The sequence below is a fragment of the Neoarius graeffei genome, chromosome 19 (assembly GCF_027579695.1).
Source record: "Neoarius graeffei isolate fNeoGra1 chromosome 19, fNeoGra1.pri, whole genome shotgun sequence".
Lineage (NCBI taxonomy): Eukaryota > Metazoa > Chordata > Actinopteri > Siluriformes > Ariidae > Neoarius > Neoarius graeffei.
In genome coordinates this window covers 54,283,087-54,303,520 of record NC_083587.1, presented here as the reverse complement: position 1 = coordinate 54,303,520, position 20,434 = coordinate 54,283,087, and the positions used below count along the sequence as shown (strand labels likewise).

At 40.9% G+C, this 20,434-nt stretch overlaps 1 protein-coding gene across 1 annotated transcript in view; it reads left to right on the top strand.

Annotated features, from left to right (window-relative positions):
• The window catches only part of myom3 (myomesin 3), a 208,396-nt gene that overhangs the window by 84,762 nt on the left and 103,200 nt on the right, over window positions 1-20,434 (top strand). Inside the window, exons 10-11 of the mRNA XM_060900318.1 lie at window positions 5,251-5,412; window positions 17,512-17,653. Coding sequence (XP_060756301.1) covers window positions 5,251-5,412; window positions 17,512-17,653 — 304 coding nt within the window. The remainder of the gene's footprint in view (window positions 1-5,250; window positions 5,413-17,511; window positions 17,654-20,434) is intronic.

The window sequence follows — 20,434 nt, the reverse complement described above, 5'->3', positions numbered from 1 at the left end:
GGGTCAAGACGAATCTATCGCACCCTATGACGTCATATTCTGCCTTGAGGATTTTCCGCCATTTTGAATTTTGTTAAAATCAATGAAATTCTATGGCAACCCATAGAACCGTCTGACGACAGGTTTTCAAATTTGGCACACTGATTCTAGGCTGGCTCAACGTTCTTGTCAGCAAATTTCAACTCACCACCTCAAACTCTCTAGCACCAACAACAGGCCAAAGTTGCATGTACATTTCTGCTTGTTACTTTTGAACCGTATGTCTGATCGTCAAAATCTGTGTATCGCTGGAATCCTTGGGTCAAAACGAATCCAACGCATCCTATGTCGTCATATTCCGCCTTGTATATTTTCCGCCATTTTGAATTTTGTGAAAATCAATTAAAATGCTTCTCCTCCTTCAATTTTTGGCCAATTCGTTCCAAACTTGGTATATGGCAACTTTGGACTAAGCTGCACATAAAACTTACCCGGTTTTTTGAATTTCATAAGCGTTTGGCCGTGGCAGCCAATCAAATTTGGCTGTGCAGATGCGAAACAGGAAGTGTGCTTATATCTCGGCGGCCCTTTGACCATTCTTAACCAAACTTGGTGGGATTATGCCCCACCCCTCCAAGAGGGCCCATACCACATTTGGTGCACATTGGCCATTAGGGGGCGCTATAACTTTCCAAAATGTGTTTTGGCTCATATATCATTGAGCTCATATCTCAGCAGTCTTTTAGCACACACACACACACACACACACACACACACACACACACACACACACACCTAGTACACTTGAAGTAATTTCAGCCATCACAGTCAATCGAATTTGACGGTGAAGCCGTGTATGCCTCTAACAATCTGGTTGGAGGTACATTTCTGCTTGTAAACACTTCCTGTGCGTGCCTATGACCGTCTGCCTGGTCAGTTCTTTCTGTTGCCATGGCAACTTAGGCTGGGTCACCCTGCTTGGCCCCGCATTGCTGCTTGCAGCTATATTTATTATTATTATTATTATTATTCAACTTTCTTCTCCTATGGGAAGTCAATGGCAGCCCATAGAACCACACATAGGAAAATGCTCAAATTTGGCACACACATTCGAGACAGTCTCAGCATTCCCCACAACAATTTTTAGGTCCCCAGCCCCAACCCTCTAGCGCCACCAGCAGGTCAAAGTTGCAGGTACATTTCTGCTTGTAACTTTTGAACCGTTGGTCCGATTTTCAAAAACTTGGTATCCCTGGAATCCTTGGGTCAAGACGAATCCAAAGCACCCCATGACGTCATTTTCCGCCCATATAGTTTTCCCGCCATTTTGAATTTTGTGAAAATCAATTAAAATGCTTCTCCTCCCTCAATTTTGGACCAATTTCTCCCTAACTTGGTAGATGGCAACTTTGGACGAAGCTCCACAAGAAACTTACCCGGTTTTTAGAATTTCATAAGCGTTTGGCCGTGGCAGCCAATCAAATTTGGAGGCGCAGACGCCAAACAGGAAGTGTGCTCATATTTCGGCCGGCCTTTGGCGTATCTTAACGAAACTTGGTGGGTTTATGCCCCACCCCTCCATGAAGGACCCCAAAGAATTTGGAACAAATTGGCTGCTAGGGGGCGCTATAACTAGGAAAAATGTCTTTTGGCTCATATCTCATGATGCGTTTTGGCTAGAAACAAAATTCCACTGCCTATGGAATCCTTGGGTCAAGATGAATCTATCGCACCCTATGACGTCATATTCTGCCTTGAGGATTTTCCGCCATTTTGAATTTTGTTAAAATCAATGAAATTCTATGGAAACCCATAGAACCGTCTGACGACAGGTTTTCAAATTTGGCACACTGATTCTAGGCTGGCTCAAGGTTCTTGTCAGCAAATTTCAACTCACCAGCTCAAACTCTCTAGCGCCAACAACAGGCCAAAGTTGCATGTACATTTCTGCTTGTTACTTTTGAACCGTACGTCTGATCGTCAAAATCTGTGTATCGCTGGAATCCTTGGGTCAAAACGAATCCAACGCATCCTATGCCGTCATATTCCGCCTTGTATATTTTCCGCCATTTTGAATTATGTGAAAATCAATTAAAATGCTTCTCCTCCCTCAATTTTTGACCAATTCCTTCCAAACTTGGTAGATGGCAACGTTGCACTAAGCTGCACAAAAAATTTACCCGGTTTTTCGAATTTCATAAGCGTTTGGCCGTGGCTGCCAATCAAACTTGGATGTGTAGACGCGAAACAGGACGTGTGCTCATATCTCGGCAGCCCTTTGATCTTTCTTAACCAAACTTGGTGGGATTATGCCCCACCCCTCCATAAGTGCCCATACCACATTTGGTGCACTTTGGCCATTAGGGGGCGCTATAACTTTCCAAAATGTGTTTTGGCTCATATATAATTGAGCTCATATCTCAGCAGTCTTTTAGCGCACACACACACACACACACACACACACACACACACACACACCTAGTACACTTGAAGTAATTTCAGCCATCACAGTCAATCGAATTTGACGGTGAAGCCGTGCATGCCTCTAACCATCTGGTTGGAGGTACATTTCTGCTTGTAAACACTTCCTGTGCGTGCCTATGACCGTCTGCCTGGTCAGTTCTTTCTGTTGCCATGGCAACTTAGGCTGGGTCACACTGCTTGGCCCCGCATTGCTGCTTGCAGCTATATTTTATTATAATATTCCTTCTTACATGTCCTCATAATGCTGCTTAATTTATTCTTGTATTTTTTATATTTAATTTCTGCCTCCAAAGTTCTTTTTTTTTATGAATTGTCTATACAGCGTGTTCTTTTTTTTACAGGCATTTTTTAATCCTTTGGTGATCCATGGACCATTTGCTTGTTTTTGTCCATCATTGTATTTCCTTACAGGACAGGTTTTATCATATAGTGTTTTAAAGATATTTAGGAATCCACTGTATGCTTTGTCAATATCTTCTTCCTCATATACTACTCTCCAGTTCTGTTTAAGTAATTCACTCTGAAGTATCCTTATGTTTTCTTCGGTTCTTATCCGTTTGTATTTCAGCTGATTCATATCCTTAGGTTTCCAGTAATTACAGTGATAGACAATAAATACAGGCAAATGGTCACTGATGTCATTATATAAAAGCCCACTTTCTGTATTATTTTCCATACTGTTTGTAAATATATTATCTATTAATGTGACACAATGAGAAGTAATTCTACTAGGTTTGGTGATTTTTGGGTATAAACCCATACTGTACATTGTATTTATGAAATCTTCTGTCATTTTATGCTTTTTTGGATTTAACAGATCAATATTATAATCCCCACAGATAAACACAGTCTTCTGCACTGAGTTAGAAAACATGTTTTCCATCCAGGTTTCAAATATATCGATACTTGATGCTGGAGTTCTGTACAAACAGCTCACAATTATATTTTTTACTTTTTCCATACAAATTTCCACTGTGATACATTCCACCATATTATCAACAGCTGCTGTCATACTCTCCACCACCTTATACTTCAATCCTTTGTCCACATATATTGCCATACCTCCTCCTCTCTTTTTCACTCTGCTTATATGATTTAGATCATAACCCTCCATCTCAAAGTCCACATCTCTGTCAGTGATGCTGTATTTGATGCAGTATGTGGTTTGGCATTGTCATGTTGGAAAATGCAAGGTCTTCCCTGAAAGAGACGTCGTCTGGATGGGAGCATATGTTGCTCTAGAACCTGGCTATACCTTTCAGTATTGATGGGGTCTTTCCAGATGTGTAAGCTGCCCATGCCACACACACTAATGCAACCCCATACCATCAGAGATGCAGGCTTCTGAACTGAGCGCTGAGAACAACTTGGGTCAGGCTTCTCCTCTTTAGTCCGAATGACACGGCGTCCCTGATTTCCATAAAGAACTTCAAATTTTGATTCGTCTGACCACAGAACAGTTTTCCACTTTGCCACAGTCCATTTTAAATGAGCCTTGGCCCAGAGAAGACATCTGCGCTTCTGGATCGCGTTTAGATACGGCTTCTTCTTTGAACTATAGAGTTTTAGCTGGCAACGGCGGATGGCACAGTGAATTGTGTTCACAGATAATGTTCTCTGGAAATATTCCTGAGCCCATTTTGTGATTTCCAATACAGAAGCATGCCTGTATGTGACGCAGTGCCGTCTAAGGGCCCGAAGATCACGGGCACCCAGTATGGTTTTCCGGCCTTGACCCTTATGCACAGAGACTCTTCCAGATTCTCTGAATCTTTTGATGATATTATGCACTGTAGATGATGATATGTTCAAACTCTTTGCAATTTTACACTGTCGAACTCCTTTCTGATATTACTCCACTATTTGTCGGCGCAGAATTAGGGGGATTGGTGATCCTCTTCCCATCTTTACTTCTGAGAGCCGCTGTCACTCCAAGATACTCTTTTTATACCCGGTCATGTTAATGACCTATTGCCAATTGACCTAATGAGTTGCAATTTGGTCCTCCAGCTGTTCCTTTTGTGTACCTTTAACTTTTCCAGCCTCTTATTGCCCCTGTCCCAACTATTTTGAGATGTGTTGCTGTCATGAAATTTCAAATGAGCCAATATTTGGCATGAAATTTCAAAATGTCTCACTTTCGACATTTGATATGTTGTCTATGTTCTATTGTGAATACAATATCAGTTTTTGAGATTTGTAAATTATTAGATTCCGTTTTTATTTACAATTTGTACTTTGTCCCAACTTTTTTGGAATCGGGGTTGTATATAGTGTATATAACTTGCAACATTTATTGCGCAAGGTGGCCCACTTTAGATCGTTCCTTCTGGACTAAATGGGGTCGGAGTGAGCTACGCCGTCATTGATAGTCTCATTGTGGAACATCTGCAAATAAAGTTAGTTCCTGCTATTGCTTACATTACAGCAGCTACAAACAGTCATTCACTCAATATAATCTCTTTTGTCTCTCTTTTGATGTTATAAGACAAAAAATACACATCATTTTATAGAGAAACTACAAAGTGCAAATGCCTCTGTTCTGAAAACCTTCCTGTGTTAGAAAATTTAAAGTTAATTTTTTTTCTCTGACTGTTACAAAGCACTGGCACTGGAGACTCCTTCCAAAAATGTGGGGGGAAAATGTCTCCTTACAGAAAACTTTATCATGTCATATAAAAAAAAAACATCAAGACAGAACGGATCTGATATGTAGACAGTTTTAGACATTGCTACGCTATGTGGACTAGTTATGTCATTTGTCTGTGTGTGTGTGTGTGTGTGTAGGAGTTCTTCTCCATGCGTCTAGTCGGCTGGACATCCACACGGCCCTGCGCTCCTCCACCCTCAGCCTGAAGGGCATGCACAAAGAGCACGAGGGTCTTTACACCGTCCGCCTGCACACCCAAGACGGCATCCGCGAACACAGCGCCTACATTTATGTCAAAGGTCAGACACATTTGATTTAAACATGTACAGATACAAGCAAGCACCAAAAGTCTGAGTTCACTACAAATGCAGGAGGTTGCAGGAGGACAAACTGAAATGGCAAAACTCAAAAAACTTCATCAGTTAAGGAGTGGTCTACTTCTTAAAGAGCTGAAAATCAGTATTTTTGAAAACAGGTCTGCTTTAATTATAACAGAATAACAGAATAGTTATATAACCTGCACAGTTTCTGCAGTGTTATCTGATATTTAATATGATTTTCTTAGGAAATATGAGGTGAACATGTGAGTTGGATTCTCATAAGTTTAAAGTTAATTAGGGATTACTTAATTAGCATGAAAGAATGAAAAAAGTAGATAGGTTTTTTTAATATTAATTAATTTACAATGAACAATCCATTATATGGAATAACCTTAAATGTCGAGAAGAAGCTTACAGACTTAGATATTGTAGATGATCTTGCAATACTAGCAGTGGATGGCACAACTCTACAAGATATGAATGAATGAATGAATGAATGAATGAATGAATGAATGAACCCTTTATTATCACTGTTTTACCAGTGAAATTAACCATCAACCTGTCCTTACAGAGGGGGGCAGTACAGGAAGACAGGGAAAAAAAGAAATTACAGAGAACATGAGGAAAGGAGAGGAGAAAAAAAAACACCCCCACTCTATGCTCCTGCGGGAGTACAGTGTGGGAACATTAAAAAACCTCAGCACATAAGCACAAGAAAACACAAGTACATTTTACATCGTAACATGGGACTTGGGGGGGGGGGAGCGGGGAATCAGAGGTGGTGGGGGCATAGAGGGGGAGGGGAGGAGGTAGAGGTAACCCAGCGCAAGCAAGCAGCCGTCCGGTCCTGCAGCCATGAGGGCGCTGGTCATGCACCCGCTTGTCACACTGGGGGTGAAAAGCGGCGACCGCAGGGAGTGGGGGAAGGAATTTCGAAGAGAGAGTCTAACAGCAGTGTTCTCCAGGGGAATTGTTGCCCCAGCAACGACCTTGCCAAGGCCACTGCTGGCTAGGGAGCCGAAATAGATAAGATTGGAATTTGTTTGGTCTTAGCGACCAGACGCATTCTTTTCACGCCTACGCCGCATGTCCATGTCCATCTTGGTCTCCAAAACAATCTAATTTCCATTGCAAAGTTGAAAGCTTCTCCAAGATATTATCCACATTGCAGGTCAAGTTCTAATAGCCACAGTCTGAGTGCCGACAGCTCTGCCCACCACTTCAATCACGTCGGGCAGCTTTATGGGGCTTTGAACAGCTGTCACCATTTCCTGATTTCCTCGATAAACCAGGGCAATGCCTAATCCAATCAGCAAAAGTCCTGTAATCATGGTTCCGAATAGGTAGATGTCTTCAATGTCCTCCACAGAAAGAACCGCCAGGCACATATGACAAGAAGTTTGGAACAAAATGCTGCCAAGGTGGGTCTACGTATAAGTAGTGAGAAGACAAAGACACTGCATATGGCTAACCAAGTTAATCGACAACCAATTACTGTCAACCAACAACCTGTTGAAGATGTCAGCCACTTCATATATTTGGGAAGCATTATGGCTAGTGATGGCAACATTGGCCAAGACATCAACGTCAGGCTGGGAAAAGCAGCGGCAGTTTTGAGGAATCTTAACAACATATGGAACTCGCAGACCACCTCACTGAGTATTAAATTACAACTACACATCCATAGTGACCTCAACAGCAACTTATGCATGCGAGACCTGGGGAAGCACTAACAAAATATCACACAAATTTGACGTATCCCACCAAAGATGCCTGAGGAAAATACTGAAGATCACAGACAGAATCAGAAATGAAGAAATACTAGCAAGAACTGGACAACCACCGCTAAACGTAACAGTAGAACAATGCAGAATGAGGTTTGCCGGACACATACTTAGACTGGATAACAGGTTGGCAAAGCAAGCAATACATTGGTCACCAACAGATGGAAAACGCAGGAGGGGCAGACCTAAGACAACATGCAGGTCAAGATTTAGAGAGGACTTGACGGTGAGGGGACTCACATGGGAAGAGGGAAACAACGCCGCCCAAGACAGAAGACGATGGAGAGGACTTGCCGCCTTTTGTCCCCCCAGGGATCGGAGGAACTAATACTAATACTAAATAAAAATTAATGCATGAAATTATTAAGCAAAATAAATGAGGACGATGAACAACCTATTTAAAAAATAAAGAAAATCCATCCATAAATTTACTATACACATTTTTAAGCCTTTATTCGTCACATGTACATGAGAGCACAGTGAAGTTCTTTCTCTGCATTTGACCATGCAATCTGAGCACACACACACAGCAGGTATATTACAACACCCAGGGAGCAGTTGGGGTTACGTGCCTTGCTCAAGGTCCAGGGAATCAAACCAGTGACAACTTGGTCCCAAAGCTGCTTCTCTAACCATTAGGCCATGGCTTATATACAACATATTTAAACAGACTAAGATGAATATGAATTAGTGTTTTACTCAATATTTGCTCAAATCACTGTTCTATATTCTAGCTACAGTGGTGCTTGAAAGTTTGTGAACCCTTTAGAATTTTCTATATTTCTGCATGAATATGACCTAAAACATCATCAGATTTTCACACAAGTCCTAAAAGTAGATAAAGAGAACCCAGTTAAACAAATGAGACAAAAATATTATACTTGGTCATTTATTTATTGAGGAAAACGATCCAATATTACATATCTGTGAGTGGCAAAAGTATGTGAACCTCTAGGATTAGCAGTTAATTTGAAGGTGAAATTAGAGTCAGGAGTTTTCAATCAATGGGATGACAATCAGGTGTGAGTGGGCACCCTGCTTTATTTCAAGAACAGGGATCTATCAAAGTCTGATCTTCACAACACATGTTTGTGGAAGTGTATAATGGCACGAACAAAGGAGATTTCTGAGGACCTCAGAAATAGGGTTGTTGATGCTCATCAGACCTCTAAAGAGTTTGGACTCCACCAATCCACAGTCAGACAGATTGTGTACAAATGGAGGAAATTCAAGACCATTGTTATCCTTCCCAGGAGTGGTCGACCAACAAAGATCACTCCAAGAGCAAGGTGTGTAATAGTCGGTGAGGTCACAAAGGATCCCAGGGTAACTTCTAAGCAACTGAAGGCCTCTCTCACATTGGCTAATGTTAATGTTCATGAGTCCACCATCAGGAGAACACTGAACAACAATGGTGTGCATGTCAGGGTTGCAAGGAGAAAGCCACTGCTCTCCAAAAAGAACATTGCTGCTCGTCTGCAGTTTGCTAAAGATCACGTGGACAAGCCAGAAGGCTACTGGAAAAATGTTTTGGACGGATGCAAACAAAATAGAAATTTTGGTTTAAATGAGAAGCATTATGTTTGGCAAAAGGAAAACACTGCATCCCAGCATAAGAACCTTATCCCATCTGTGAAACAGGGTGGTGGTAGTATCATGGTTTGGGCCTGTTTTGCTGCATCTGGGCCAGGACGGCTTGCCGTCATTGATGGAACAATGAGTTCTGAATTATTCCAGTGAATTCTAAAGGAAAATGTCAGGACATCTGTCCATGAACTGAATCTCAAGAGAAGGTGAGTCATGCAGCAAGACAACGACCCTAAGCACACAAGTCATTCTACCAAAGAATGGTTAAAGAAGAATAAAGTGAATATTTTGGAATGGCCAAGTCAAAGTCCTGACCTTAATCTAATCGAAATGTTGTGAAAGGACCTAAAGCGAGCAGTTCATGTGAGGAAACCCACCAACATCCCAGAGTTGAAGCTGTTCTGTATGGAGGAACGGGCTAAAATTCCTCCAAGCCGGTGTGCAGGACTGATCAACAGTTACCGCAAATGTTTAGCTGCAGTTATTGCTGCACAAGGGGGTCACACCAGATACTGAAAGCAAAGGTTCACATGCTTTTGCCACTCACAGATATGTAATATTGGATCATTTTCCTCAATAAATAAATGACCAAGTATAATATTTTTGTCTCATTTGTTTAACTGGGTTCTCTTTATCTACTTTTAGGACTTGTGTGAAAATCTGATGATGTTTTAGGTCATATTTATGCAGAAATATAGAAAATTCTAAAGGGTTCACAAACTTTCAAGCACCACTGTATGTAGTCGTGTTTTATTTAGAAACAAGACAGATTTTATGGTGATTTATCATTTGAAGAATGGTCCCACTTTAGTTACTTTAATTGAGAATAACTTTTAAATGCTCAATATAAACAAATTTACATTACAAATGTATAATAATTATTATTCTATCCACATTCACTGGATATGAGCAATTGCATGCTCTGATTGGCTACTCTACTACTAGGATATCAGCTCATATACCATGAGTAGAGAAACACAAAATTGCAGAGCATGTTGCTAAACCAACTGAGAATGAAATAAAAACTCTACTCGAAAACAAAACCCCAAAAAATACAAAAAAGCAACAAAATATGGAACTACAGTATTTGATGGTAAGAACATATCTTTTTTTATTTTTCAAGAATTATTATTATTATAGCATTTTTCACAAATTGCTCCTGTCCTTTCGCTGGTTTGTTTACATTCTTCATCTTTTAGCATTAAAATTTGTTTAATTAGGGCCCGAGCCCTATAGGGCGAAGGCCCTATTGATCTTGTTCGGTTTTTTATTATTATTATTATTATTATTATTCTTATTCTTATTATTATTATTATTATTATTATTATTCCTTAGTCGCGGTCGCTGTTCGGCCTTTTTTGGGGCACTTCCTGTGGACGAAAACGCGCATATTTTGGATCATTTTATCGGCATCCCCTACGCTACTCAGATCCAAAACCCCAGATCTGGGCGGGGCTCTGGGCCTCTATAGCGCCCCCTAACGCCTTGAAAATTTTGCCTTTTTTCGAAGGCTCCTGGTTGCCATATAGTTTGTCGTAGAGGAACGAAATTTGGTTCACATATGTATCTTACTGAGACGAACAAAAAAAGTTCTATGAATGCATAGCCACGCCCAACAGGAAGTGAGGTAATTTTACTTTTGTGCGAAATGCATGGCCACGAAGACGGCGCAACTCCTCCTAGACCGTTCATGGGAATGTCACCAAAATTGATACACATCATCTACAGACATGGCTGACAAAAGTTACTAAATACGTTTCACGTAGGATAAAACGTTCAGAAGTTATACGTCAATCAATTTTCACTTCAAAATTTTACATGCTAAAAAATTCATAACAAATCTTCTAATTGCTCAAAACTGCTCATACTTCACACGCAAATCACTCATTGGGCTTCTGACATGTTACCCAATTTCTGTGATATTTCGCCACTGGGGGCGCTATTTTTGGGCAAAAAATCCAATCTTTCCTCAAATTTGGTCAAACTTCACGGCCACCCTCTTACTACGTCCCATGTCATGTATACCGCATTTTGGGAATTTTCGTCCATGGGGGGCGCTGTTTTTGGCCGACGCAATTGCTCCAAAACGGGTTTTTGGTAAATAATTCCATAATGCTTTTCCTTCACACCACTACCTTGTGATAGTGCGTTCCTGTTGTAGACACTTATTTTTCCAACTCATAATCGCTCATGTACAGCATAGCGCCACCTTCTGACATGGGAAAAACCAAAAAATTTATTCTTCAAAAATCTATATCTCATCTTCTATTTACTCAATTGTCATCAAACTTCATACGCAAACTCTTCATAGCTAACCTGACATGTCCGCCAAATTTTGTGCACTTTCGCCCCTGGGGGTGCTGGTGATGGCGGAAATGATATTGCAGCTTCTGATTTGTCAAACTTGGCAAGCAAACTCTTTTCAAGACCCTTATTGGGGCGCTTGCCATGGTCGACAACGCACGAAATTTGGCTCCTTTTTCTTAGACTGCCACCGCTACTGAGAACCAAAAGCCCAGATCCAGCCGGGCCTCAGGGCCTCTATAGCGCCCCCTAACTCGTTGTGATTTTGGCCTCCCGCTTTAAGGTGCCTGGTTGCCATGTAGTTTGTAGGAGTGGCATGCCATTTGGTACGCATATGTATCTCACTAAGCCGGACAAAAATGTAATGCCAATGCATTAGCCACGCCCAACAGGAAGTGAGGTAATTTCACTTTTGTGCAAAATGCATGGCCACGAAGACGGCGCAACTCCTCCTAGACTGTTCATAGGAATGTCACCAAAATTGATACACATCATCTACAGACATGGCTGACAAAAGTTACTAAATAAGTTTCACGTAGCTTAAACCGCTCAGAAGTTATACGTCAATCAATTTTTAATGCAAAATTTTACATGCTTAAAAATTCATAACAAATCTTCTAATTGCTCAAAACTGCTCATACTTCACACGCAAATCCCTCATTGGGCTTCTGACATGTTCCCCATTTTCTGTGCTATTTCGCCACTGGGGGCGCTATTTTTGGGCAAACAATCCAATCTTTCCTCAAATTTGGTCAAACTTCACGGCCACCCTCTTACTACCGCCCATGTCATGTACACCACATTTTGGGAATTTTCGTCCATGGGGGGCGCTGTTTTTGGCCGACGCAATTTCTCCAAAACGGGTTTTTGGTAAATAATTCCATAATGCTTTTCCTTCACACCACTACCTTGTGATAGTGCATTGCTGTTGTAGACACTTATTTCTCCAACTCATAATCGCTCATGTACAGCATAGCGCCACCTTCTGACATGGGAAAAACCAAAAAATTTATTCTTCAAAAATCTATCTCTCATCTTCTATTTACTCAATTGTCATCACACTTCATACGCAAACTCTTCATAGCTCTCCTGACATATCCGCCAAATTTTGTGCACTTTCACCCCTGGGGGTGCTGGTTATGGCACAAATGATATTGCAGCTTCTGATTGGTCAAACTTGGCAAGCAGACTCTTTACGGTATTTCGCGGGGACGCATGCCCCCGCCCCCCCTGGCCGCTGGCGCGAGGGCCCGTCAAGGCCGCTTGCGGCTTTAATTATTTTTAGACTGGTTCAAAAGCTCAAAGAAGTTTGAAAATTACAGAACTGAAATGTCTACGGAAGAATTAAATAAATGTCTAAAGCTGTTCTATACCTCAGCATGACAGCAAGACGGCACTTTCTACAAAAAAAAAAAAACAACAACACTAAAGTCAATTTGTGCAGCCATCGATAGGTTTTTAAGAAGTCCGATAGATTTAAGAACTTTTTGTATAAAGTTTTTATTTATCGAATTTGCAAAAAATAAAAATGCTCTTTCTCATAATCCAGTGAATGTGGATAGAATAAAACAATTATTCCACTCAATCTCGTCGTCCATGGCTGACGAGGCGCTATTAGCTCATGTACGACTCAATGCCCTTCTAGTTACAGTATGCATGCAATAACAGTATAAAACCTCAAAAAAAGTTAGTCAGTTAAAATGTAAACTAAAGCGTGAATAAAAACCAATATCTATTATGAATCAGGTATAAAAATTTAACCTAAGATTACCAATATTGCAGTTAATAATGTTTAGTTAATTGAGAAAGCCAAAAATCATGGTGAAAAAAGAAATAGCAGCAGTATGAAGTAGTATCACTACCATGTTTGTAAATGCTGTAATACTCTACTGTAATGTGTAATATGGACAAAATAGGACATTTTTTTATTTTCTATTATGTACTAGTAAGATTAACAGTACTCCGTAGGAGATGGAATTGGATTGGTCACATCATCAGAGGTGATCAGGAAAGTGATTGCATGATAGCATTGGAATGGGCACCTGAAGGGCACAGAGTGAGAGGAAGACCAAAGGCAATGTGGAGAAGAACTGTAGTGAAGGAGAGGAACAAGGCTGGATGGAAAAGCTGGATCGCAGCTAAAGAGGCAGCAAAAGACAGGGAGGAGTGGAAAACAAGTGTGAAAGCCTTATGCGCCTACTGGTGCGAAGTGAGATGATGATGATGAACCTTCAAGCAACCAAGCTATTTTAGCGACTAATATGACCGGGTGGAGTCATTTATGACCCCGCTATATTCAGTACATGAATCTGTATACCTAGTTATTTTCTCTTGGTTTTACATACACACTTCCTGTGTGCAAGACAGATACTATAAAAATGTATAAATGTAGATAAACATATAGGGTAAAGCGAACCTGCTAAACAAGTTTTTCCATTCTGTGTTTAGCCAAGTATCGTCTTCATCATTTCCTAGTTCCCAGACTTCGCACGCCGTTGACGATCAGCTTGACTTTGTACAACTTAGTGTCTGAGGTGAATGACGTCCTTGGATCCAAACAAAGCATGTGGACCTGATGGCATTCCTGGATCTTTGCTTAAGGACATTGCTAGTGAGATAGCACTGTCACTGTGTAAATTATTCAACATGTCCTTGTCTTTGGGTTCCGTTCCCCCAGCATGGAAGCGCGCGAATGTCTCCCGTTTTTAAAAAGGGTGACCCCACCTTGGCAGAGAATTATAGACCAATATCTCTACTCTGTATCATTTCAAAAGTCCTTGAACGCTGTGTCTTTGGTCATTGTTATCCACACTTTATACCATTCCTTTATCACCTGCAGCATGGTTTCTTGCGAGGGAGATCTACTGTAACTCAGCTCCTCGAAGTCTATCATCACTTACTAGCTGGGGGACAGGAGTTTGATGTTCTACATCTAGACTTATCTAAGGCATTTGATAAAGTCCCTCATTACCTCCTGTTGTCCAAGCTCAGTTATGGTGTCTCTGGGTCGCTTTTAAAGTGGTTTGAAAGCTACTTGACAGACAGGCATCAACGGGTTGTTCTTGACAGCACATTTTTGGAGTGGTTGCCCGTCACTTCTGGAGTCCCTCAGGGATCCATCTTGGGTCCATTACTGTTTTTGATATATGCTAACGACATGCCAAGGTATCTTGAGTACGGGTCGAGCCTCGCTCTCTTTGCAGATGATAGCAAGCTTTATTGCCCTATCGAATCTGCAAGTTCTGGCGCCTCTTTGTAGAGCGACTTGAACTGTCTCCATGATTGGAGTATGGATCATGGCATGCAGTTTAACATCTCTAAATGCAAGGTTTTGCACATGTCAAAGCTGAGATCAAGTAAAGGGACTCCAAATAATTATCAACTAGCTGGGAAGGCATTGGAAACAGCCTCTGAAACTTTCGATCTCGGGGTGGTTGTTTCTAATAAGCTCACGTGGGCTACCCATATTGAGGAACTTTGTGCTAAGGCAAACAAAGTGTTAGGTCTTGTGAAGCGTGTTTGTGGGCGTGATATTTGCGATGTATCAACCTCCTATTCAAATTCAAGGTTGGGATAATAACAGCAAATTTTGACAACTTTTTGTTACCTGCAACCAGCCATTATAGAACTCGTAACCATGATTTTAACAACTTCCGTCCTCTTACGTCGCATAAGCAAGATTATTTCACTAATTCATATTTTCCTCGAACTATAAAATTATGGAACAATCTCCCCAGTTATATAAAGCAGTCTACATCAGTTCCTGAGCTCAAAAATCTACTTCATAGCCATTATACAGTGGTGCTTGAAAGTTTGTGAACCCTTTAGAATTTTCTGTATTTCTGCATAAATATGACCTGAAACATCATCAGATTTTCACACAAGCCCTAAAAGTAGATAAAGAGAACCCAGTTAAACAAATGAGACAAAAATATTATACTTGGTCATTTATTTATTGAGGAAAATGATCCAATATTACATATCTGTGAGTGGCAAAAGTATGTGAACCTCTAGGATTAGCAGTTAATCTGAAGGTGAAATTAGAGTCAGGTGTTTTCAATCTATGGGATGACAATCAGGTGTGAGTGGGCACCCTGTTTTATTTAAAGAACAGGGATCTATCAAAGTCTGATCTTCACAACACATGTTTGTGGAAGTGTATCATGGCACAAACAAAGGAGATTTCTGAGGAGCTCAGAAAAAGCATTGTTGATGCTCATCAGGCTGGAAAAGGTTCCAAAACCATCTCTAAAGAGTTTGGACTCCACCAATCCACAGTCAGACAGATTGTGTACAAATGGAGGAAATTCAAGACCATTGTTACCCTCCCCAGGAGTGGTCGACCAACAAAGTTCACTCCAAGAGCAAGGCGTGGAATAGTCGGTGAGGTCACAAAGGTCCCCTGGGTAACTTCTAAGCAACTGAAGGCCTCTCTCACATTGGCTAATGTTAATGTTCATGAGTCCACCATCAGGAGAACACTGAACAACAATGGTGTGCATGGCAGGGTTGCAAGGAGAAAGCCACTGCTCTCCAAAAAGAACATTGCTGCTCGTCTGCAGTTTGCTAAAGATCACGTGGACAAGCCAGAGGGCTATTGGAAAATGTTTTGTGGACGGATGAGACCAAAATAGAACTTTTTGGTTTAAATGAGAAGCGTTATGTTTGGAGAAAGGAAAACACTGCATCCCAGCATAAGAACCTTATCCCATCTGTGAAACATAGTGGTGGTAGTATCATGGTTTGGGCCTGTTTTGCTGCATCTGGGCCAGGACGGCTTGCCATCATTGATGGAACAATGAATTCTGAATTATACCAGTGAATTCTAAAGGAAAATCTCAGGTCATCTGTCCATGAACTGAATCTCAAGAGAAGATGGGTCATGCAACAAGACAACGACCCTAAGCACACAAGTCGTTCTACCAAAGAATGGTTAAAGAAGAATAAAGTTAATGTTTTGGAATGGCCAAGTTAAAGTCCTGACCTCAATCCAATGGAAATGTTGTGGAAGGACCTAAAGCGAGCAGTTCATGTGAGAAAACCCACCAACATCCCAGAGTTGAAGCTGTTCTGTACGGAGGAATGGGCTAAAATTCCTCCAAGCCGGTGTGCAGGACTGATCAACAGTTACCGGAAACGTTTAGTTGCAGTTATTGCTGCACAAGGGGGTCACACCAGATACTGAAAGCAAAGGTTCACATACTTTTGCCACTCACGGATATGTAATATTGGATCATTTTCCTCAATAAATAAATGACCAAGTATAATATTTTTGTCTCATTTGTTTAACTGGGTTCTCTTTATCTACTTTTAGGACTTGTGTGAAAATCTGATGATGTTTTAGGTCATATTTATGCAGAAATATAGAAAATTCTAAAGGGTTCACAAACTTTCAAGCACCACTGTAATTCAAGATTGGACTCATACTGGGCACCATGACCTGTATTTATTTAACTTGGATATTTTTGTTACTTAGTCAATTGACAATTTTTTTTTTTATATTTATTGTTTTTCTTGGTTTTAATCATCTAAATATGTTTTGTAATGTTTTGTATCTTGAATGTTAATTGGGGCTTTGCCCTGTATTCTTCTCCTGCCACTTTTGTTATTTTTGTTATTTATGTATTTATTGTGGCAAATCTCATTTTAAAAAAAAAAAAATAGGTATGGTTTACAACAAATTGTAATGCAGAAAGAAGGTAAAGAGACACAGCATAAGAAGAATATAATGTAATCTAGACGGTCTTTGTTACGTATGTCTTACTGGAACATTTACTTAATTCAACAGCACTGACTGAAAATGTATCGTGAAAAGAAAAGTATGAGCAAAAACATCCATTGCAGTGTTGATGGGATCTTTGTAACATCAAAACTAGTGACTAACTAATATGCTAATACTAGCTAATGTGCTATTTCTAGCAGATATGCTAATACTAAAATTAATAATTTCCATCAATTGAGCTATTTTCATCATCACTTTGGGCCTCAAGTATCTGTCTCAATGCTGTAAATCTAGATATTCTTGGTCTACTTGCCATGGTTCACTGCAACAAAAGTACAACATACAGATAAGTAGCTGGTAAAAGCAAAATTTGATAAGGAATTACTGCAAGAAATCCTATGCTTATGACCCTGCACAAGTTTTCATTACTCTAACCACACCATTTGGCTGATCCCTGCAAAAACCTATGAACAGTTGTAGGACAAGTTAACTGACAAATTCATGGTAGAAAATATTTTCGGATCAAATGTATAAAAACTGCACACAAAATTATATGCCCAGGGTCATAAATGACCCCACTCGGTCGCTTGAGGGTTAACAGGCAATGCAGGAACACTGTATCAGTGTTTTCAGACCTGTTAGAGTTCTCATGGTTCTCCTGGTCCTCTCCCTGTGTCTCAGATGGTCCTGCAGCAGTGCTCGGAGCTCCAGGTTCTCCACTCCACCTCGAGTGCTCTGATGTGAACAGAGATTATGTGTTTCTCTCGTGGGAACCTCCCAGTGCTGAGGGAAGAAGTCCAGTGCAGGGCTACTTCATTGAGAGGTCAGTGTGAAGGTGAAGGTGTAATACCACAACACAATTTCTCACAACTAGGGATGTAATGATCAAAGGATGTTGTACATGAATTTCAGAGAAAACGACTAAAATGAATCGAGGCAGCAAAAATGCATTATTATGGATTATAACTGATAAGTTGATTATTTCTAAAAAGAACAGACAACTGGTGTGTAATCAAATACAGTGTGTTTCATATCTTTAGAGTGATGTGTAAATAGGACAGCAAGGTGATTTGAATGTAATTCTGATACTTACCCCTGATTTGGAAAACATTTGTCACATATTGATCGGAGGCTTCGTAATCATATTGTTTCATGTCATAGTACTGTGGATTCAGTTATATTGTCAAAAATGTTGCACAGTTTCCTTCTAAACCACACAATACTTAAAACAATAATAATGATGGTAATATGATGATATAACACCAATACTGTGATACATTTTGTAACAATACACTTATAATTTTCTTATCTTTTTATAACATAAAAAATAATTACAAACTCTGGTTGGAAGCAGGTTGAGATGTTCACAAACTCTGGTTGGAAGCAGGTTGATGAAGTAGTTACAGCTTCACCCTGAATCATTTTTATGAAAAAAAAAGATCACTTCTCAAAAATAGTTTATAATGTTTTAGTAAAATATACAAAATATTTTATTTTTGAAGACAATCACTGAACATCTCATTGACCTTGTTTTTTTTTATTTATCATGATACACTGTGGGCGGCACGGTGGTGTAGTGGTTAGCACTGTTGCCTCACAGCAAGAAGGTTCTGGGTTTGAGCCCAGTGGCCTTTCTGTGTAGAGTTTGCATGTTCTCCCCGTGTCTGCATGGGTTTCCTCTTGGTGCTCCGGTTTCCCCCACAGTCCAAAGACACACAGGTTAGGCTAATTGGCAGCTCTAAATTGACCACAGGTGTGAATGTGAGTGTGAATGGTTGTTTGTTTCTGTGTGTCAGCCCTGCGATGACCTGGTGACTTGTCCAGGGTGTACCCTGCCTCTCGCCCATAGTCAGTTGGGATAGGCTCCAGCTTGCCCGTGACCCTGCAGAAGATAAGCAGTTATAGATGATGGATGGATGGATGGATGGATGGATGGATGGATGGATGGATGATACACTGTGTATCATCCTCCTCCTTCTCCTAAACCTCATGACAGAATGGCACTGAGCCCACTAGTGCCACCGAGCTCCGCCATCTCTCACAGTCTTGGCTGACTGCTGGGACGTCCTCCAGCGTCAAATTAATCTGCTTGAGATCTTGACGAATGACATTGTCCTAATGGGTGCATGGTCAGCCATGAGGGTGTCTCCATCCCACCAGTGACAGATCAAACTTATAAATGGCTCTTGCAGGGTGGTCGTCTGTGCAGTATAGGATGTGTCCAAGCCAACAAACACGGCACTCTATGATGGTGTGGAGGACATTTGGCTGGTTAGTGATCTGGCAGAGCTCCTCATTGGAGACACAGTTGCACCAACACACCCTGTCAATGGTCCTGAGGGCAGAGATCTCAAAGCCAAGAACATGGGTGGCCAAGCTCTTGCTGAGAGGCCAGATCTCAACGCCATAGAGCAGCACAGAAAAAAACGCAGCATTGTAGACCCGTAGCTTGGTGCGTTGGGAGATGTCACGTCGTCTCCAGAGTGGTCTCTAAAGGCTTTTCATGATGCCTGCCACCAATCCCCGTCGCCTATTGATCTCAGTGAGGAGGTCGCCATTGTTAGCGACTTCTGATCCCAGGTAAACAAATGACGTGACGAACTCGACATGATCGGTGCCAATGATGATGGGTGGTGGGTCAGAATCATTATCTATATGCATCAGCTTGGTCTTGGACAAGTTGACACATAACCCAAGTCTGGATGCTTCCTCATTGAAAGCATGAAGTGTTCCCTTCGATTCTGCCAATGAGCAGGAGAACAATGTTGTGTCGTTAGCATAATCCAAGTCCGTCAGGCAGTAGTCTCCAAGCTGGACACCTGGGAAGCGGTCGCAGACTGCAGTCATTGGGTGATCTATGATGCATCGTGCATCATGGTATCATGATTTTAAAAAATGATCATAATCACCCACACCTACAGGAAATTTTATTTTTAATTAGTTAAAACTTCACTATTATGTATTTATTACCTGATTGATTACAACTACATTTACCGAAATAAAACTTTATTTATTTCTAAAATAGCAGTTAGTTGCTGGAAAGGGTGTGTATGTCTTCTTCTGAGACACTACAATGTCCATGTTGAAAGAGAACAAAATTCAAAATGTGAAAATAGAGCAGAAGAGAAACAGGGAGGAAGAACCAGTAAGAAAAACAAAGAGTAGAAAGAGAGGCAGCGATACAGAGAGACAAAGAGGGATGAGGTTGTGTCTCCTTCCAGCTGGATAAAATGTCACCTCCTTTACAGCCTCCTGTTTCCTAGCAACACATACAGGCTCCTGGAGAAGTTGTGTTTTCTCCTGCTTAATTTTGCAGGTAATGGCGTATGTCACCGGGTGCACGGGCCACTTTTGAGAATTACTCTCAATTTCTGGAACCGTTATTTTGATCTCTCCTGCGCCATGCTGGGTAGGCACTTATTTCGAGGGTGAGCTGTAGAAATTGTTGTTTTTGAGCTTTTCAGTATAAAATGCTTTTTATCACTCTGAGTCACACACACTCAAGTAGAACAAAAGCACTGCAACAGCAGACTGCAAGAGGAACTTCTGGAAACAGTGGTTTAGCTCACTGAGATGGTTGTGTGTTCAAATCCCGATGTGGCCA